This window comes from Curcuma longa, chromosome 15 (assembly GCF_044706935.1).
Source record: "Curcuma longa cultivar G26 ecotype Majalengka, Jawa Barat chromosome 15, ITB_CL_G26_1.1, whole genome shotgun sequence".
Lineage (NCBI taxonomy): Eukaryota > Viridiplantae > Streptophyta > Magnoliopsida > Zingiberales > Zingiberaceae > Curcuma > Curcuma longa.
The window spans coordinates 3,429,695-3,451,491 of record NC_133875.1 but is presented as its reverse complement, the minus strand read 5'-3'; the positions used below and the strand labels follow the sequence as shown (position 1 = coordinate 3,451,491).

The following is a 21,797-nucleotide window of genomic DNA, read 5'->3' as shown; positions in this document are numbered from 1 at the left end:
TTACGATGTTTCAACAAAAAAAGCAGGCTAAGTCAATAGAAAATCTTACATAAACTCAAATTTCATAGCTACTTACATCTATCTAACTATGTATATCTAGCAATATCTCTATCCATTTCTTAGATTTGGCCAATAACACTGACTGAAACTCTTCTGCTAGTTCAACAAACACTAGAAAGAAGGCACAATGCCGTAGCTTCCATCTGATGGCTTGTGCTCTGCATCCGGCCGCTTCACGAACCGGCCCTTGATCCTCGGTCTCATCTCGGCATATGCCTTTCTTGATGCATACCTTATGGTCTTCTCGAATTTCCTAGCCTTCCTCTTCTCTCTGTACTTGAGCACTTTGGCCTCCCTGTACATGGGAAACTGGGGTGCCATTTGCGGCAGTGGAGAGCAAGGAAGGAGCTTGATCGGTCCGTGTGAGTTCGAGATGTCTGTTATTGTAGTGTCCGGCACGATACTCGCATCCATGGATGCAAAGGATACCTGAGAATGAGCTTTAGAATAGCAACATCAAAAGAGGACTCCATTGTATCGAACACAGTTATTTACACAGTGAAATTTTAGCTCAATTCAATCATCATCTACTACAGGAGAAGGTTTCTGAAACTTGATTATGATTTCTACTATAATTTGATAAGAATGACTCACGCTGTGGCTGAGGGAATTGTCAGGGCAGCTGAATCCGGCAATGCAATTCGACACCTCGTATTCCAACTCCAATCCATAACCTTCCTCTTGCTGCTGCTGCTGCAATTCTTGATGATCTTGGACAGTTAGTAAGCAAAGAGGCGAAGGAACGACGCCCTCGCTCAGATGATGATGGAGTTGTTGTTGTTCTTGATCGTGGATCTCGTTACAGGCGTTGTTGTCGTAGCCGACGAGGTCCAAGTACTCATCCACCAGATCGACGCCGAATAAGGCCGCAGGGTTGTCGCAGTTCTTGCTATTGATCAATAGCCACGACTCTGCCTCGTCCTCGAGGGCGTGGCGGTGCTCCTCCTCTGTCGGGGAGAGGAAGGGGGTTCCGGCGAGGGGGAGGATGGGGACGCGGTGGTGGCGGCGGGCGAGGGGGTTGGCGGAGTGGACCTCGGCGTCGCAGGCGGCGCAGAGCGCGGCGTCGTCGGCGCGGCAGGCGAGCGCGGCGGGGGCGACCGCGCACGCCTCGCACACCCACACGCGCTCGTGCCGCGACGCCACGCGGTTCGCCGTGTGCACCCTCGCGTCGCACCCGCCGCACAGGAACGCCGCGTCCGCCCGGCAGTACACCGCACTCGCCGCCGTCCGGCACGCGTCGCACGCCCGCGCGCTGCGGCCGCCAGGTCCGCCGAAGCCAGCCATCATCGAGCGAGAACGACGGCGGAGACACGCGGCGCGCTCGCGATTGCACAACCTCTCGTGCTCATGGGAGAAGACACTCGCGGGACTGGATTTGGATTTGCACTGGCGGCGGCCTTCGCCTCCTAATAACACTGCGACGACAGAAAAAAAGGAGAATCTAACGATCGACACGTGGAACGCAGGGAGAGGGCGAGGCTCGGCCTAGTGGTCGGCCGAGCTCCAAGGTGGGCTCCACCGCAGGGCCCGCAGGCTTTCTCCTTTTGGAATCCATGGTCGCGTAGATTGAGGGATTTGGGCATCCAACCAAAAGCCAAAATAAGTGAGAGAGTGTTGACTCATTAAATTCTCTCACGATCTTGATATAAATGCCATGGCTTTATGGCCAGTGAGAAAGAAAGAAAGAAGACAAAAAAATAAAAGGAAAAGAGGATTCCAAAAGGGTGAGGGACTTATGGCCATGGTTGCAGGGTTTGGAACCTCGATCGAGGGGCGAATGCTCAAGGCATTGGAAGAGGAAGAAGATATTATGACCTCTGAAATATCTATCAGCCACATGGATAAAGCAGCCATGCAGCATAAATATCTATCTTCGGATGCACGTAAACATCGATCGAGAGGGACGTCGACGATGCATGGGTGGCTAAGCATAGGAGAATCGTACGTGGTGTTGCATTCCTTCAAACAATAACTGAAAAAAGATGTTTGAGAGGTCAATTAATTACAGAAGATAAACACAAACTTAAGTATTGTTATTTGTTTGGAATCACGTAACATGCATGCATGTTGATACTGACCTAATTAAATTATGCTTTCAGTAACCCTTGAGAGTTCAGATATTTTGATTGTGAATGGAGCTAAACAACAACTGTATCAGATATGAGATTGTTTAATTATGCTACTTATTTCAGAATTCTCAGCTTTTTGTTGAATATGTTTGTTTCAGTTGTTTCTGAATATGTTATTCTTGTCAATCTTTTGTGGTTTTAAGGAACTTCAAAGAGCTTGTCAATCGGTTTTAAAATCAAATATATTATAATAATAAATTATCATGTCATATTTTTTTGAATAAAATTAATTTATATTAAATAATATGTAAAAATTTTAAATAATAATATTAATGGGAATTGCTTCAAGGTTAAATAAAACCCTTCTCCCTATTTAAGGACACGTGAACCATTGCTTATACTTACCGTTTGAGTCTCTCGGGTCTTCTCTTCTTCTCCGTCTCCACCGGGTTCTGGTGCTCCGCGGTGATGGAAAATCAATGACTAGCTGGCTCTTTCTCCTCCCACCATGCCTCCATCGCCGCCAGCCTCATCCAGCTACTTCAACCTCCTCTGCGAGGACGACGCCGGCGAACTCGCCGACTCCCTCGCCGTATTCGTAGACGGCGAGCCGGAAGTCGATTCGACCAGGTTCCCCGCCGACTCCGTTGACCACTCCGCCCGGCGCGCCACCGTCGAATGGATTCTCAAGGTTCTGATCTCTTCTCTCACCGGCGCTCCGTTCATCTTAGAACTCTCTTCTCCCCCACTTGCTAACATGCGCCTGCGCCGGCCACCATCGTCTTGGCGTACGTTTGGTTGCTTTTCGTAGGTTCGTGCTTACTATCGGTTCAGCCCACTGACAGCCTACCTCGCCGTTATCTACCTGAATCGCTTCCTCTCCTTCCATCGCCTACAGGTAGATCAATCTCCCTTCACCCAATTCTTCTCCATCTGATTCCGATTAGAAGGTCTCCATTCTAATCAGAGTAAAGAAATAAGCAGAACTCTTGCTGCTGTAGTGCTGTTGATGCATTAGAATTCCGCAAAAATTTTCCCAGTAAAATTTTACGATATGGAAGTCATGAATGATCGAATGTAAACTTCTGCGTGGCCTGCAATTGCTAACGGTGGTTCTGTGCCAGCAAAATGGATGGGCACTGCAGCTCTTGTCAGTGGCCTGCCTCTCCCTTGCTGTAAAAATGGAGGAAACACTAGTCCCGACCCTTCTGGACCTCCAGGTGATTGAGCTAAGGACTAAGATCGCTGCTACGATCTACTTCACCAAGCATGCATGCGTGAATTAAGCTGTGTTAATCGTATAGGTTGAAGGTGCAAAGTTCATCTTCGAGCCTCGCACTGTGCTTCGCATGGAGCTTCTCGTGCTCGCTGCGTTAGATTGGAGGCTTCGTGCCGTGACTCCCTTCACCTTTATCAACTTCTTTGCTCTCCAGGTTGACCCAACGAGTAAAAGAGCAAAAACCTTAGTTTCTAAGGCTGCACAAATCATATTATCTTCGATGCAGGGTAATAACTGAGCTAACCTCAGCAATAGAATCTGCAGTGCTTTTTTGATCTGAAGTCTTTGTTGGAACAGAGATTGACATCACGAGTCATTCCCCATCGGAACTTGCAGCAGCTGCAATAATCTGTGCAGTCGACGAGACGCAAGATCTAGCCATTGTTGGTCCTACGATCGCAGCATCATGGTTCGCTGGGCTAACAGAGGTAACTAATAGATATGGTCCATAATTTGTAATTAATCGATGGATGGCTCTAGGCTCAGCGTAGAAATTTGGCCTTTTAGGAGAGGATTTCAAATTGCTACCGAACGATGCGAAGAATTGTCGTAGAAAGAAGGCTCAGAAAGTCTCCAGTCATTCTCTCACAGCACAAAGTAACTAGTCCGGCCAAAAGGGACTCAGGAACCTCATCGTCTTCTTCCACGTCTCTACCAAACAAGAGAAGGAAGCATAGCAGCCACAGTTGTGATTGAGTGGCTAGTGAGGGAGAGACCTTGCTAGAAATAAAATGAAAACGAGGAGCCTTAGATTATGTATCTCTACCAATATGCAGATTCTTCAGTATGTCTTGTTTCTTTTTGGCCCTTGAAAAAGTTGATTCATTTGAGGGGCTTTGTTTCATTGCATTGAGTGTGGAAAGGGATAGAGTGAGCTGGTGGGTTTTGGTGGGGCTGCGGTAAAAGCAGTAAGTTCTACATTCGAGCAGGGGTAGAAAGTAACTGACGGCGAGTTCCAGATCTCACACTGTTGCATTGCTTCTGGTCAAGCTTCTCTGCCATTGATGAGAGTTTTCTTTTTGTTGTTTTGCTTAGGTCTCGTTGCTCGAGCAGCATGAATTATGTATCTCATGCATGTGTTTTTCACTTTCTGCATGCTTGGCAGTGATCTTGAGGTTGTTCCTAAAGCTACTGCAAATGCTTCCATTGGCCATCTGAAAGAACATAAACATGTGAAACAGGTAATCTACTGAAGATTGTGGGGAGCTGGATTCTGGACCACTTGTGAAAGTTAGGAGGTCAAGCAACTAGTCATTTTAAACGGGATCGTTAGCTAGATCGATTCCAATCTGCTAACGAACTTGGAGATACTCCTAAAAAACACACACATCTCTGTGCATTAGGGGCCATGCCTTTAATTCATTCTTATACAGTTTGTCTCTTGTATTCTCCAATGATGTGATTTGTGTGTTTCTGTTTGTTTCATCCCCTTCTGTATCTACTTGTTCATTACGCATTCTCCAGTGTGCTTCTAAGCTCCTTATCAATGGGGAACACTTTCAACCAGGGAAGTTGGTAGAGAATGAGAAGGAACCCAACCCTGTTAGATTCCCTCGTGCCTGACATGTTTCCAAATTAGTGAAAGAAGAGTAGTTTTATTTCCTTCTCATGTTCTTGAAAAGAGAGAGGGAGAGAGATGTTAATGCTTTGTTTTGCTTTGCTATATATGCCCTCCACTGCGTTCTGCAGTCTCTTTGTCCATCAAGCATGCAGGGAATCCCAAGAGTAAGCCCAAAAGCCAAAGACCCAATGCCACTCACTCTCCTTAGTCTTCTTTCTTAAAGGCGAGCATGATTTGATAAAGGGTGCTTCAACTTTGGTTCTCTCTGCAGGATCTCTCTACTTCATGCTCATGGTGTAATGTTGCAGTATGTCCTGAAATAATGGAGGCAAAAGTTGGCATTATAACACAATACTGAACAGTGCATAATCATCAATATCCCTCATCACTGCTCTTTTCTGTTAGCTTTTCAGTTTTTTCCCCCTAAAAATTTCTGGCATGATGATGGTGTGCAAATGGAGAAGACAGTTTGATGGCTGTGGGGAATGGCAAGTTCAGAGGACTGTTAGATGGCAACACACCAAGTCCATTGTTAGTGATGAAAGCAATTGGATACCAAATGATGGCAAAGGCCATGTAAAGTTAGCCAGGATTATGTTATGATATCTACAGATGCATAAAAGCAACTTTTCTTTCTTCATCAGAAGATTAAATTAAGCTTTATAAGAACTCTATTTATTGGACTAAATTGAAGAAATGTTGGATGATGCAGTCTTACGTATGGATACCTACTTGATTGGTTCCTGCTTGGATTTGACTGAAGAAGCATCAGGTAATAGTAAGTGATGATTCATGATTCTACAATGGCAAACAGCACATTATGCTGGCACAGAGGAGGACAATGCGATTTGAAGATCAATTTTCAGTGGCTTTTAGCCTCTTTAGTTAGTGTTTTCAGAATCCGACCGGCCCGACAGCTCTGACTCAATTAGATCGTAAATGAGAGGGCAATCTAATCCAACTAGTAAAAGCACTCTGATCAAATTAACTCAAGATTGTTAATTTATGACCAAATGATCATAATATCCTCAAGTTAAGAAGATTGTTCTTGGGCTATTCTCAGTCTGAACCAACAACAAATCTAAGTTCACCTTTAAGCCTGGCCCGAATCAAGTAGACTTGGGTCGCGACCATTACACAGTGTTGTATAGCAGTTCCTACTGGCCTTCCTTTGTTATTGGCACTCAACTAGAAAAATGTTGCTTGCTATAGATGCATCATGATCGATAGTATCGTATTCTCGTCCAGTGCTTTTATGAAGTGATGCTACAAGGAATTGAATCCAAGGTGCCAAATGCTTCATGTGTTCAGATGGTAGACATAAAAACTCTTAACAACTAATTGCAATTCTATAGAAATAAGAAACTTGTTAGTTGATTACTTGGAAGTGTGGAACTGAAACTACATCAAACTTATACAATTTTCCATTAGTGATTACCTGATGACAAATGAAACTGAAACATTCTTGCCTTGTAGTGATTAGCGAAAAATTGGACGAGATGTTTAAAGATCAGGAACTGAAAGTTCCTCTCATAATCAACACTACTGTGACTGGTTTTTGTTAGGAATACTTTTAGTTTGTCTCTTTTAGTTTAGCTATCATTAAATAATTATTGAAAAGACTAGACTAGGTCTTTTGTATATAAACATTTATGAAATAAAGAATCATGTTTTGGTCAAATGATTGCAATAGTTTATTTTGCAATAAAGTCCTCTTAATTCACATTGTAGATAACTTGGTGTCTGTGAGACACAGAAGACCATGATTATCAGTCCCTTGTGAATTATAAACTAAGGCTCACAACCAAGATGGCGTTGGACAACCCATCGGGAACGGTTGTAGTGTAATTCGGTGACTGTCTGTCTTGACTGTAGAATTACACTAGTGCACTTTGTGTGTATTGAGTAGGACCATTGAGGTTGTTCAATTTACACTGACTCGCAAATTGAACAAGACCTCTGTTATTATAATTATGCACTCTTAATCCCGATGTAATAAATGAGCACCTATAGTTAGTAGTCATTGCTTTGATTTACCAAAGGGTGAGATCTTTCCGTCAGATCAAATATTCTCGGTAAGTTGGGTGATGTTGCTATCTATACGGTGTGCCATTAATTATAAAAGGAATCCGTGTCCCAGTAGGGCTGATGATGTCCCCTTGGAGAGCTCATAAGGATTGTCAAGTCAAATCTTGCAAGTGGACTTGGTCCGGCTGACAATAAGGTTGAGTGGTACTATTCAAGGTCTTAGATGTCGATTATTGAGTTGTCAGTGAACTCAGATAATTGACGGACATACGATATCTTAAACACGGGGAGCAATGCATAAAATAATAAGAAGGAACCCATAACATAATTTGGGGATTGGATTGGTAGTGCAATAATGATCCTCTAGTGGAATGGATCGTTATTGATGGATGTAGGTGTGTATTCGGGGTTGAATACGGGATCCGAAATCCATCAGAAGGCCAGATCTAATACCTCCTCGAGGTCCCCACTGTAGCCTAAAGACATCTTCAAAAGGATGCAATCAAACGGATGAGATTAGTTCTTAGCCGTCGGATGAGATTTAATCTCGACCGTTGGATGAGATTGGTTCTCGACCGTAGGATGAGTTAATGGATGAGATCAACTTGTATCCGTGGGATTAGATCAAGTTGCATCCATTGGATCGAAATAAATAAAGAAAAATAGAAGAGAATAGATTAGAACCGTTGGATGAGATTAAGTCGCGTCCGATGGACGAAATCTTTCCAGTTCGATTTTAATTCTCTTTGGAAGGAAGAACCGGTTCACGAGGTGAACCAGACATGGTTCAAATAGACCACACGCCCAAGCCATCAAATTGCAGCCGTTGGATCGGAGCAATTAAGTTATATTAAAGAAGATTATATCTTAACCGTTAGATGAGATTAAGTTGCATCCGATGGATGAGATCTCTTCGGTTCAGTTTTATTTTCTTTTTAATATAGAATTAATTCAAGGAATTAATTAAAGTGGTCGGCCATAATAGATAAGGTTGGAATAATTTTATTAAAAATAATTCCAAAAAGATCTAACGGTTGGAAACCAAACAATCTAATCCAAGAGTTTAAATTTAAGATGTTTCTATAATTTGAAATTGGTTCATTGAATTAATCCAAATTGGAATAATTCTTAAAGAATTGACAAAGGGTGCATGGTCTTGGGCGTGAAGCTATAAAAGAGGGCAAGGGGTGGGCGGCAGAAGATGAACAGAACAAGAGAAGAGAGATCGAAACGATTCGAAAGCCTCTCTTCCTCTTTCCCCTTGGTGCCGCCGCCCCTTCTTCCTTCTCCTTCTCTTTTTCTTTTTTCTCTTCTTCCACCGCCCCTTCTTCTTCTTCTCTTGAGGTGGCCGAACCTCCTTGTCCAAGGTGGTGGCCGGATCTAAGCAAGGGAACGAGACAAGGCGAAGTTGCAGCAAGAAGAAGAGACGTGATCCAAGGCTTCATCATCCAGAGGTTGCAGTTCCTTTGGTCCTGGAGGATCGTTGTCCACCCAACGTCCAACAAGGAGATAGGAATACAGCGGAAGGCAGCGAGGTTGTTTAAAAAGGTTCAGGTAAAATTTTATTTCCGCAGTTTTTAATTTTACTAGAACTAGTATTGTAAACCGTAGATAATAATTTAGGAATCGGCGATCCTGAAGGATCGATTGACTTGGTCTTTTGTAGACTTTGTCAATTGATCCAGGCGGGATAGAAATTTTTGTCCGGTGGGGTTCTATGCTTTTCGGAGCGGATAGAATTCGGAACGCAGGACGGAGATCCAGATCGCCAACAGAAGAATCTCTGGTGATATTTTGCTGAGAATCCTGCTGATATCATTCCTAATAGGGGAATTTTTCATTCTTATGGTTTCACTTACTAATCATTAACATTAAAAAAAAACTCTAAGATCATCATTCTGCAGGAGAATTCTCAAATTCAGATTCACAATCACAACTCACTCTCACTACAGCTCAATGATTGTGTGTGTTGGTGATGAACTGGATAGCTGCTCCCCTGGCCCTACAATTCAATTTCGCACATTAATAGGTTGGTGAGAGATTCCATCCCATAATTGTCTGCAGTGGCAGTCCACAGGCACTCATTTCCAGCTCCAGTACGTAGGTCGAATTCGGCTATGAATTTTGGATTGTTTTGGTGTCTAAACGGGTAAATAATGTATTTGGATCATTTAGCATTTCTCAAAATTTGTGATATTAGTTCATTTTTGTCGCATCAAATATGTTTTTTAATCATATTGTGAGTTTTGTTTTTCAATTTATATGAGTTAGTTTAGTTTTATGTTCTATTTGTTCTAAAATTAGGCCCAAAGAAAAAAAGAAATTAATATTTTAAAAAATGAGTAAAAGTTAAAAAGGAGTTGACTTTTTTATGAAAATAAAATCTTACTCTCTTGTAAAATGACATAATTGTCATTCAATATGGTTCTCATTATTATCCTACCTATATCTTGTTAGAACCGATGAATCAAAATATCTCTACAATGATATGATATTGACCACTTTGGACCTAAACCCTCATGATTTTGTTATTGGGCTCTTCCCAAAAGGCTTCGTATTAATGGAGATATCTTCCATGATCTTTTTCATGTGTTTTAGATATGGGACTATGTTTGCACCAACAATCCCCCCTCAAACAAAGGACCACAGACCCCTCTCAAACAGAAAGCCTCCGTTTGATGTTCGAATCCTCGATCCATCAGGACTTCCTGCCCCTCGGTCCATCCGACTTACTAGGACTTCCTGCCTAGCCGCAACTAGGACTTTCTGCTTTGTGTCTGATCCTCTTGATTCAGACACGGGAGCACCCACTTGGGAGGGACAAGATACGACTACAAGGGAGAAATGGAAAAAACAAATGGCGATTTAAGAGCTTCAGCAACCAACCAAAATGATGTTTTCATTTAAGAAGAAAAATGAGTGCAGAAAGCAACCTCACTTGATTCTCTTGAACTATTCCACCTATGCAATCCATTTCAGTTTGAATCTAAACCAGAGGATGATGTGTGTATAATAACCTATTTATTACAGACACACAACAAGTGGAGGAACGACTTGGTATAAGAGCCATTTAATATGCACAAGATTATCAGAAGAATGGAAAACAAATTCGTCTTTTATTTTTAGTTGCTTGAGACATTGCTAATTGACTCCTTGTAGGTCAACTCTTTTTCTATAAAAAATATCTAAAGACCCAGGCATAGCATAGCCCCATTGGTTGAGAGTCAGTCAACGGTTTAATTATGTGTATGAAGTTGTTAGCAATCCTTCTCCATCACCATCTATAAACAGAGGAAGCAAGAGGAAAGGAAGTATCGAGTATCGAGAGTTAAGACAGAAGGCAATCGAAGCCGAAAAGTCTTAAGTAGTGAAGGTACGTTAAGTTATACTCATTATTGCTCGTCAACAATTTATGTCTTAGGAAGATTTTCCTCTTATTTATATTCATTAATGAAAATTTATGTGAATTCTTACATGAATACTGTCAAGAAATCAAGACTCCATTTACAAAAGCACTTCAGATGATCACAAATGGAAACTCTCAGTGTATTAAATTGGGTAAAAATAAAAATAGTGCCTTATAACAATTATGACATAATCAATACACTGTTATAGCAACTATATATATAGTATTTTTGCTACAATAATTTTGATCGAGTTTAAATTTTTTTTTTTACTAAATTGATAAAAAAAAATTGTTAAAAAAGTGTTCTATATGTAGTAATTTTGCTTTATATTGTATCAACTACATCATAGATAGATGCTATGAAAATATTTGACTAAGGGTATTTTTATATGAGAAATATGTTAAAACATTGTTTTGACATTTTAAAAAAATCAATATATATTTTTTATGAAAATGATAATAAAGAGTGCCCTTTTAATTTTTAGTGTATTAATTTGTTAAAGATGGTAAGAACATTAATAGCTAGAGAAGATATCACATCCCGAGACCTCCATCCCTATATGGAAGTTAGCCTCCTTTCTTGGATAATATTCATTCCTGTATCAAAATCTATAAATAACCCAACAAGGATACACAAACTGTATAAATATAAATATGCAATACTTTATTCAATGATGTAGACACTGTTCGATCCCAAAATCTGAATCTACTATGTCATGACATGACTAACAACTAACCTCGTGCAGATAATGAAATGAACAATACCGAAACAATAAAATGTATAAGTAGCTGCAAATGAAATAAACTTAAAGAGGGCAACACCATCTATTATTATTTATCTTTTCTATGTCATTTATCTTTTATTTTCTTTTTAATTAATATTCTCAATTCTCATTATTGTCTTATTTTATTTGACTACTCAATATGATTTTTTGAGTTAGTAAATGACATACAATCTACTTATTTGGAATATGTCATTTAGGAAAAAGAGAACGACCTACATTCCACTTAATACAAACACATTATGTATAAATAAAAAAATATCAAAGTGAGCGACCTGCAACTCACTTGAAAAAGATGCATCGTATAACCGAGTGAATGACCTGCAATCCACTCATAATAAAATTGCATCGTAAGTATGCATTTATGCATACATAGCTCGAGTGAATGACCCACAATTTACTCAAGAAAGATGTATCGAATATGTAAGGAGTGAACAACCCGCAATCCACCTTAATATATAATACATTATATATGTGAATGCATATATACAAACACATACATAGAGTGAACGATCCGCAGTCCACCCAAAAAATACCTCACATAACAAAAATATGATGAATGACCTGCAATCCACCCTGTGAGAAAAATTTTATCTCAATTTGATCGAAATTTATGTACACGTAGAACGATTCGAAGGCTCCTTTCAGGCTGTGAAGTAAAGCGTTCTATATGTATAGAAAATTACTTAATTCTTTATTAACTTAGTTGAAAAGTTATATATCTTCTTACGAGTATTGAGCCGAAGCTCTCTCGTATGATTATATGACTTACTTCAGTTATAAGAATTTCATGAACAAAATTCATTTTTGATATTCATCTACTATTTATTTCCTTGTAATCATTCAGGTTATTCTTTTTTTTTTTTCCTTTCATGATCAAATTTATGGACAAACAACAATAGATCATAACCATAAGAATATATATAGAAACATACAACATATTATTATTTTCTAACGGAATGAAATTAGTGATATTTATTATCAAGAAAAAAACTTAAATTGATTTATAATAAAAAGCTGCATGTGAAATAACATCTTAGACCAAACAAGAATAAAAGAATAATATTTTCATAGGTTGGAATCCGAATAAAATCAACAATAGTTTGTATGCTACAGATAATTGATTTTCATTCTATAATATCAAAGAAAGTAACAACACGAAGAGCTAAGAGAATTTGGATTGTTGGTTGAGTTCCGAATCCATAGAATGATCAAGATAAAGGGATCCAATTAAATTGTTTATTCATATAGGAAAAGAGATCTAAAGAGATCAAGTAAGAAAACTCCACCTCAATTAAATATCTCATCATGTTTGATGCTATGAAATGTTGGCGGTGCTGCGATAACATGCAACGGCAACGATGACGACGATGACAGGAAGCAAGGACGGCGACGGCGATGACGACAGGAAGCAAGGATGACAATGGCGGAGTAAGGAGTTTGAGGGTGAGAAAAGAAATTATTTCTGGAGATATTAAGATTTAGGGTTATAGAGGTTTTAAAGAAAGGAAGAAAAACAAAAGTCAGGTTCAAACCCTTTATTTATATTTTTTATAAAGATCCAACCAATTTTTAAAATTTATAACTAAGTCTCTTTTTTAAAAAATTTAAGATATAACAAAGACATATGAACATTTTAGTGAGTTACTTGCTACTTATCAAATATGTTGAAAGATTCGACCTCCCCATATCATAATGAACTTTTAAAGCAATTTTTTTGGAGTTCCTTCATATATGAAACACTCAAAAATGTTCTTTTACATCTCAGGGCATTGTAATTTTATGATTTCTAAACCACAAACTACTTTACAAAGCAATATATAGTTTGAAAATTTCTCCTAGTTTTCTTCATTTGATCTATATCTATCTTCAAAGAAGAAAACTATAAATTTGTATTAAATCTTTTGGTGGATATCTGAGCTAGAGTTAATTAGAGAAACTTGTTGCAGAGATCGAGCTGAACGAGAGCGCAGATAAATAAAATGGATTCTCTGACCGATTCCGCAGTGTCCGTTTTAGAAGGCTACTTGGCGAATACGCTGGCCAATTGGTCCTCCCTCGGGTTCCAACGAGCTATCAAAGACGTCGGAGGCTCCGAAATCGATATCGAGTATGAACTGGAAGAGTTGCGCAAGGAGCTGAAGAGTATGCACTCATTTCTAAGAGAGGTGGAGCAAAACACACCCGGCGGCGCTCTCACCGCTTGGGCAGAGCAGGTGCAAGAAACGTCGTGGAAGGTGGAGGACATGTTTGAGCAAATGGTCTACTGCGGACGCGGCCAAGTCTGGGATAAATCCTGGAGATCGATAGCTCAGAACTACATGGCCACCCATTTGGAGAATATCAAGAAGGAATTTAAACATGAAATTCCAGAGAGAAGGAAGCGATATCAAGGTCAAAAAATGGCGCCCCGGGAAGACGATGCAACGCTTCGTGATCCGTGGCAGTTCCCTCAGAGCCACAGCGTCGACGATGAGCTCGTAGGGGTGGAGAAACACGAAGACATGTTAACTGGGTGGCTCCTGCACGAGACCAACGTCGACATTCTGAGGAACATAGCGATCTCCATTTGCGGCATGGGCGGTCTGGGCAAGACAGCCCTCGCGATGAAAGTCTACAACAAATCAGGAATCAAGGAGTGCTTTGATTGCTCTGCTTGGGTTTCCATGTCCAGATCTTGCAGCCTCGACCAGCTTATGGGAAGCATCATAAGGCAAGTGGACGACCATGCCGTCGGCCCAGACGACAATCTGCACAACAGAAGCAGGGAAGATCTGGTAACCTTGCTACAAAACTCCCTTCATGGCAAGAGGTATGTGATCGTCCTAGATGGCGTGAGCAGCAGAAATGCATGCGACGAACTTTCTCACTTCCTGCTACAGAATGGCGCCCCAGGAAGCAGGGTTCTCCTGACAACCAGAGACCGCCGGATAGCATCCTCCCTCTCGACTGAGGAGAGGTACGTCTTGAACCTCCAACTTCTGCCGGAGAAAGAAGCTTGGTCTCTTTTCTGCAACAAGGCTTTCCGATCAAACCCTTGCCCGAAGGATTTGGAGGATTGGGCTCGGAAGATTGTGGCAAAGTGTGGAGGGTTGCCCTTAGCTATTGTGACACTTGGAAGCGTCATGTCAACCAGAGATCGAACAACTTTAACCTGGAAGCAATTCTACAATAGCATGGGCGCAAAGTTCTACGACAATGAGAAACTCGCCACCATGTCTCGTGTTTTGATGCTCGACTTTGCTGGTCTACCATCCAATCTCAAGCTGTGCTACCTGTATTGCTGTAGCATCTTCCCCGACAACTACCTTATCAAGAAAAATTGGCTAATAAGGTTGTGGGTGGCAGAAGAATTCGTGGAGGAAACACAAGGAATGACAATGGAGGAAATCGCAGAGGATTACTTGGATGAGCTGGTCAGAGCTAACCTTATTCAAGTAGCAGTTGCAGATGAAATGGGAAGAACAAAAGCTTGTCGAGTCCATGTCTTGATGAGAGAAATATCACTCGCTGCAACCAGAGATAAGCTCTTCACCGTATTAGACGAGCAAAGAACTGCAGTAGATGACACCACACGTCGCCTATCTATCCAGAAGAGCATCAAGGAATCCCCTGTTTCCCTTCCAAAAGGCAAAAAGACAACAGTGGGAGACAACGTCGTCTCCCGCCTTCGATCTTTGTTCTTCTTTTCAGGTGACGAGGACTCTGCTGCTTCTTTTGTGAAAATGTCCCCCAATTTCATGCTCTTGAAGGTATTGGAATTGAGGGATCTTCCTATCGCCCGTGTCCCAGATGAAGTGGCTGATCTATTTAATTTGAGGTACTTGAGCTTGAGGCGAACTAATGTGGAAAACCTCCCCAAGCACATCGACAAACTACAGATGCTCGAGACCTTGGATGTGAAGGGAACGAGAGTTGCATACATTCCCCGAAGGATCAGAAAGCTTACGAGACTGCGGCACCTGCTAATGGACCAACCGAGGCTCCACACCAAGGACGTCGTCCTAATTGATTTCGTCACAGATCATTCGTGGGTGTGGCAACTGAAAGGCTTGTTGACTCTGAAAACAGTCCAAGTAGATTCTTCAATCATCGAGGACATGGCAGCACTGATCCATCTCAGGCGTCTCGGACTTGCGAACCTTGAAGAAAAACAGGGGTCTGATCTTTGCAAGTCCTTAAGCGTGATGCAGGAACTTCTCTCCCTCAGTATAAAAGCTGCACCGGCCGACGCACTGATGTTGGAATCACTGTCTTCGCCGCCTCCTCAACTCCAGAAGCTCGTAGTGGATGGACGCATGAAGAAGCTCCCAACGTGGTTCGGCGTCCTAACTAGCCTCACACACCTCTACTTGATTGATTCTCAACTGGGCGATGAAGAGTCGAATCCCCTTCCTCTTCTCGGGGAATTAGACAATTTATTGCACTTGACGCTTCGAAGGGCGTACGACGGGAGCCGTCTCTGCTTCGTCGCGCAACAGTTTCGGCGCCTGAAATCACTCAACATCGAGGCGCTTCAGTGTCTGCGTGAGTTGGAGGTGGAGGAAGATGCTTTGCCGAGCCTGTGTGCGTTGCATCTTTGCCGCTGCGGAGGTCTGGCGAGAATTGAAGGTGTGCATAAGCTTCCCTCTCCTTGTCTCATTTACTTGCAGGAAATGCCGGATGCTCTGTCGTTGCAACTCAAAGGAGACAGCCGAGTGAAGAGAAGCCATGGTTGGAAGACAGTCTGCAACTCAATAGCATGGCCTGTTTAGTTAAAGAGTTATTAGTGGTCTGGAGCATGTTCGACGATTAAAGGTTAATTAGTGGATGCTAATCTAATTAAGGAGTTAGTGTGTTACTGTATGTGTTATGGAGTTAGTGGGTTAATCTTCATTATCTATTATGGAATTACTGAATTAGTGCATATTTAATAAACTATTTGCTGTCAATAAAAGTCTATGAGAAAAATTGTATCTTCTTTGTCTTTTTCAAATTCTCAACCTTATTTATGTTTTGGATAAAAAATTATAAAATTCTATCAATATTGCACTTAAAAGTTAGGATATAAAAAATTTAAAATAGATAATGTATGTTTTTTTGGATAAATATCTATCTTTGGAAGAGGAGAAGAAGAGTCCTTTGAGGAGGAAAAGAAGAAAATTAAGGTTATCTGTCTCTGTCCTCTTTAGTCATGTCCAGTGTGCTTCTAAAAAAAATGATAATCCCAGTAGTCACATCTCTGGGGGTGGTCGGCCCGGTCCCATGGAAGTTTCCCACCGACCATCAGGGTAAATCGGGAAGCGCATACGGCGGTCAATCCAGATGCCCAGCATCTTTTGATTGCGTTTCCCATTTGGAGGAAAATTCCTGCAAATACGCCGTAGCTGGGAATCGAACCGCGGGTCCCTTGGTCACAACCCGGATGTCTACCGTTGCACCATTGCCCCGGGGACTCCAGTGTGCTTCTAAGCTCCTTATCAATGGGGAACACTTACAACCAGGGAAGTTGGTAGAGAATGAGAAGGAACCCAACCCTGTTAGATTCCCTCGTGCCTGACATGTTTCCAAATTAGTGAAAGAAGAGTAGTTTTTTTTTTCATTCTCATGTTCTTGAAAAAAGAGAGAGAGAGATGTTAATGCTTTGTTTTGCTTTGCTATATATATCCTCCACTGCGTTCTGCAGTCTCTTTGTCCATCAAGCATGCAGGGAATCCCAAGAGTAAGCCCAAAAGCCAAAGACCCAGTGCCACTCACTCTCCTAACAGGGCATAATCATCATTATCCCTCATCACTGCTCTTTTCTTTTAGCTTTTCAGTTTTTTTCCCCCTAAAAATTTCTGGCATGATGATGGTGTGCAAATGGAGAAGACAGTTTGATGGCTGTGGGGAATGGCAAGTTCAGAAGACTGGTAGATGGCAACACACCAAGTCCATTGCTAGTGATGAAAGCAATTGGATACCAAATGATGGCAAAGGCCATGTAAAGTTAGCCAGGATTATGTTATGATATCTACAGATACATAAAAGCAACTTTTCTTTCTTCATCAGAAGATTAAATTAAGCTTTATAAGAACTCTATTTATTGGACTAAATTGAAGAAATGTTGGATGATGCAGTCTTACGTATGGATACCTACTTGATTGGTTCCTGCTTGGATTTGACTGAAGAAGCATCAGGTAATAGTTAGAAGTGATGATTCATGATTCTACAATGGCAAACAGCACATTATGCTGGCACAGAGGAGGACAATGTGATTTGAAGATCGACTTTCAGTGGCTTTTAGCCTCTTTAGTTAGTGTTTTCAGAATCCGACCGGCCCGACAGCTCTGACTCGATTAGATCGTAAATGAGAGGGCAATCTAATCCAACTAGTAAAATCACTCTGATCAAATTAACTCAAGATTGTTAATTTATGACCAAATGATCATAATATCCTCAAGTTAAGAAGATTCTTCTTGGGCTATTCTCAGTCTGAAGTCTGAACCAACAACAAATCTAAGTTTAGCCTTTAAGCCTGGCCCGAATCAAGTAGACTTGGGTCGCGACCATTACACAGTGTTGTATAGCAGTTCCTACTAGTCTTTCTTGTTATTGATACTCAACTAGAAAAATGTTGCTTGCTATAGATGCATCATGATCTATCGATAGTATCGTATTCTAGTCCAGTGCTTTTATGAAGTGATGCTACAAGGAATTAAATCCAAGGTGCCAAATGCTTCATGTGTTCAGATGGTAGACATAAAAACTCTTAACAACTAATTGCAATTCTATAGAAATAAGAAACTTGTTAGTTGATTACTTGGAAGTGTGGAACTGAAACTACATCAAACTTAAACAATTTTCCATTAGTGATTACCTGATAAGAAATGAAACTGAAACATTCATGCCTTGTAGTGATTAGCGAAAAATTGGACGAGATGTTTAAAGATCAGGAACTGAAAGTTCCTCTCATAATCAACACTACTGTGACTGGCTAGGAATTGAAACTAACTTTTAGGTTATAGAGTCTTTTACTTTCAGTTTGTTTTATCAGAATTTTTGGTCTCTTCAAAGGAATACTTTTAGTTTGTCTCTTTTAGTTTAGCTATCATTAAAGAATTATTGAGTAAGAAGAATCTCTGCTGCTGATATCATTACTAATAGGGGAATTTTTCATTCTTATGGTTTCATTTACTAATCATTAACATTAAAAAAAACTCTAAGATCATCATTCTGCAGGAGAATTCTCAAATTCAGATTCACAATCACAACTCACTCTCACTACAGCTCAATGATTGTGTGTGTTGGTGATGAACTGGATAGCTGCTCCCCTGGCCCTACAATTCAATTTCTTGCACATTAATAGGTTGGTGAGAGATTCCATCCCATAATTGTCTGCAGTGGCAGTCCACAGGCACTCATGTCCAGCTCCAGTAGATCGAATTCGGCTATGAATTTTGGATTGTTTTGGTGTCTAAACGGGGTAAATAATGTATTTGGATCATTTAGCATTTCTCAAAATTTGTGATATTAGTTCATTTTTGTCGCATCAAATATGTTTTTTAATCATATTGTGAGTTTTGCTTTTCAATTTATATGAGTTAGTTTAGTTTTATGTTCTATTTGTTCTAAAATTAGGCCAAAGGAGAAAAAGAAATTATTATTAAAAAAATATGGGTAAAAGTTAAAAGGAGTTTATTTGTAAAAGACATAATTGTCATTCAATATGATTCTCATTATTATCCTACTTATATCTCCCACCTAATTTTTGAACTGGTCGGACGTATTATAACAACTACAAAACCGTAGCTGTTATACAATTGTAGCAACTACAAATCATAGCTGCTATAATATGATTTTTTTAAGATAAATTATTTAAAACCTAAAAAAAGCTTTAAATAATTTTTTTTAGACCTGAAATTGGATTATTATGGATTCCATCTAATAATCATTTGTAGATTTTTGAACGAGCTTGGATTTGATATATTATGCATCGTGTGGTTCAATCCGAGTTAAAAGTTATGATATTTCAAAGTGGTTTAACATTTACGTTGTACCGGCTACAGTTTCGTAGATGTTAATTCTTAAATTTTAAGAGAGTATAACTTTTAACTCGAATTAAACCACAGGACACATAATATATCAAATCAATCTCGTTTAAAGATCTACAATTGATTACAGGGTGGAACTCGTAATGGCCCAATTTCAGGCTAAAAAATATCGTTTAAATCATTTTAGAAGATTTCAAACAATTTTAATCTTAAAAAAATATATTGTAGCAATTAAGATTTCATATCTGCTACAACTATGTAACAGTTAAAAAATCGTAATTGTTACACTATGTGACAGCTCTGATGTATAGTTACGAAATCGTAGCTGCTACAAAGCATTCGATTTAGATGGGAGAAATGATGAAAATAATACTAGAGGATAGTTATATCATTTTACAAGGGATGCAGGTATTCTTTTGATAAAAAATTAATTAATTTGGCCGATAAATTGTTCGTCTATTGCGATGGGCTAAGCGAGCTCGAGTTCACTATTATGTAGCCAATTTTTTTAGCGTTTGAAATCGAAATCGGCAATTGGAGTTATTTGTTCTTATAGCTAGAAAATTTAAAGAGAAGCATGAAAAGTTCATGTTGCAAAACACAACTTTTAGGCTTGTTAACAAAAAGACAGGCAAATTGATGCTCGAGCATGTTTATCAAAATAGGCCCTTAATAACGATAAATAAAATTTGTGGGGCCATTTCCAAAACTGCGCAGGAAAGATTTGGAAAATGCCAATCAGAGAGAGACAGCTGTTCTTTTCTGAATCCAAAAAGGAGCCGGTGGAGATCAACGCGACGCGACGCGAGGCGCAGAAGACAATCTGCAACCCTAAGCAAATCTGTTCCTTCCACCGCGTGATGCAATAGAAGCCAATCTGGAGGTTACTCTCGCATCCAAGTTTGGTCCTTTGCCTCCCCGGATCTCGCCTTCCTCGCGGAGTTGCGGCAGCGATAGTTTGAATTTTTTTTTTTCTTCTCCTGGAGTAGCAGCGACCGGGGGTTCGTTCTTCGGATGCCGTGACTGGATCTGACCTCGAAAGGTTCGAAAGTGCTTAATCTTTCGTGCTTTGTTTGCTTGCAAAAATTTTGTTTTTGTTTTCCTTTCGATCGATTGGGCTACTTTACAACAAAATAGTGCCTTTTTCTTTCGATGAAGGAGCGGATCCGCTTTCGACTCCTTTCCGAATTCCCTTCTCTCTCTTTTTCTTTCCTAATTTTGTGAATTTGGTTATTGGAGTTTTGGTTTATGAATTACCTTCTGATTTCAACAGGTTATGGTCTTTCTAGTCTCGAGAAAGTGGTGAAATGACTTGGATTTGGTCCAAGATTGGGGAAGGAGAATGCCTGTCTCCCATAGATCAATAAGAGCTCCTGATCTCGTCTCTGAAGCCAAGAACCAATCTTCGCATCTCAGTGCCTTTCTGAGAGATTCACTGCCAGTTGCATCATCGGAATCCTCACCGGCACCATCTTCACCGGACAGTAGGATAAGCCCAGTACTCCTCTTCATCATAGTCATCGTCGCCCTTGTATTCTTCATTGCTGGTCTTCTCCACCTCCTGTTGAAATTCGTCATCAAGAAGCACCCTTTCCCCAGCTCCTTCCAGCACTCGAGCGGGCAACCAGACGGCACAGAAGTCGCTGGATCCGATGCACTCCAGCGGCAGCTCCGGCAACTCTTCCACCTCCATGACTCAGGCCTTGACCAGGCCTACATTGATGCACTGCCAGTCTTTTTCTGCAGGGAGATCATTGGCTCCAAGGAGCCATTTGATTGTGCCGTATGCCTCTGTGAATTTGCTCAGGAAGACAAGCTCAGGCTTTTGCCGATGTGTGGCCATGCTTTCCACATCAACTGCATAGACACTTGGCTACTGTCTAATTCTACTTGCCCATTGTGCCGAGGGGCACTCTTCGCGCCCAGCCTCCCGATCGAAAACCCAATTTTTGATTTTGAGTTGCCAGGGGAAGAGGATGGATTTCCACAAGAATCAGAAGCCCCTGATACCAATATGGAAAAGAGGGTGTTTTCAGTGAGGCTAGGAAAATTCAAGAACTTTGGCACTAGAGGTATTGTTGATGGTGGTGCCATTGCTGTTGGCACCGTAGGGACGGAGGAAGGAGAGACCAGCAGCAATGCTACCAGGAGGTGCTTTTCCATGGGCTCTTATCAGTATGTGGTCGTCGATACGAATCTCCAAGTTTCTCTAAACAGCGTACATGCCGCGAATGGCTATGCGAAGGGATCCAGGCGACTGAATGAGAATCATACAGACATCATGAAGGTTTTAGAGAGGAATAAACTGGGTTTAGGAAGTAGAGGTGAGAGTTTCTCAGAGTCAAAAATCTGGCAGTGGACTAACAATAAAGGAAAACTCCCAGTGTCTTTGGATACTAGTTCGCCTGCTGGGTACTTGTCATGGATTAGAAGTAGTAGGGATACATGAACTTCATATGTCTGTTATATTTCTTTCTGTTGGCTAATTTAGTTAATGTGCCAAATCCATATCAGATGCTGCATTTGATTTCTATCCTCCTTGTTTTGAATGTGGTTTCACTAATTCTCAATAGAAGAAAGTATGCTTTTGTTCCTTCAGA

The 21,797-nt window shown here is 40.7% G+C and overlaps 4 protein-coding genes across 4 annotated transcripts; 3 read left to right on the top strand and 1 right to left on the bottom strand.

Annotated features, from left to right (window-relative positions):
* Nucleotides 1-75: 75 nt before the first annotated feature.
* On the bottom strand, nucleotides 76-1,347 carry LOC141846787 (zinc finger protein CONSTANS-LIKE 2-like). Its single transcript, XM_074734840.1, has 2 exons — nucleotides 655-1,347; nucleotides 76-489 (listed from the first exon to the last, which is right to left on the bottom strand). Exons 1-2 carry the CDS (start codon nucleotides 1,345-1,347, stop codon nucleotides 172-174), a joined length of 1,011 nt encoding a protein of 336 aa, XP_074590941.1. The 3' UTR covers nucleotides 76-171.
* Nucleotides 1,348-2,628: 1,281 nt separating this feature from the next.
* Nucleotides 2,629-4,104, top strand: LOC141846723 (cyclin-D1-1-like). The gene is made up of 6 exons (XM_074734761.1): nucleotides 2,629-2,820; nucleotides 2,941-3,027; nucleotides 3,254-3,349; nucleotides 3,434-3,635; nucleotides 3,706-3,836; nucleotides 3,916-4,104. The coding sequence occupies exons 1-6, from the start codon at nucleotides 2,638-2,640 to the stop codon at nucleotides 4,102-4,104; spliced, it is 888 nt and encodes a 295-aa protein (XP_074590862.1). The 5' UTR covers nucleotides 2,629-2,637.
* Nucleotides 4,105-13,167: 9,063 nt separating this feature from the next.
* On the top strand, nucleotides 13,168-16,043 carry LOC141846527 (disease resistance protein RPM1-like). Its single transcript, XM_074734570.1, has one exon. It carries the CDS (start codon nucleotides 13,168-13,170, stop codon nucleotides 15,937-15,939), a length of 2,772 nt encoding a protein of 923 aa, XP_074590671.1. The 3' UTR covers nucleotides 15,940-16,043.
* Nucleotides 16,044-20,003: 3,960 nt separating this feature from the next.
* LOC141846300 (RING-H2 finger protein ATL46-like) lies at nucleotides 20,004-21,789 on the top strand. The gene is made up of 2 exons (XM_074734314.1): nucleotides 20,004-20,239; nucleotides 20,471-21,789. Exon 2 carries the CDS (start codon nucleotides 20,540-20,542, stop codon nucleotides 21,644-21,646), a length of 1,107 nt encoding a protein of 368 aa, XP_074590415.1. The 5' UTR covers nucleotides 20,004-20,239; nucleotides 20,471-20,539; the 3' UTR covers nucleotides 21,647-21,789.
* Nucleotides 21,790-21,797: the final 8 nt, after the last annotated feature.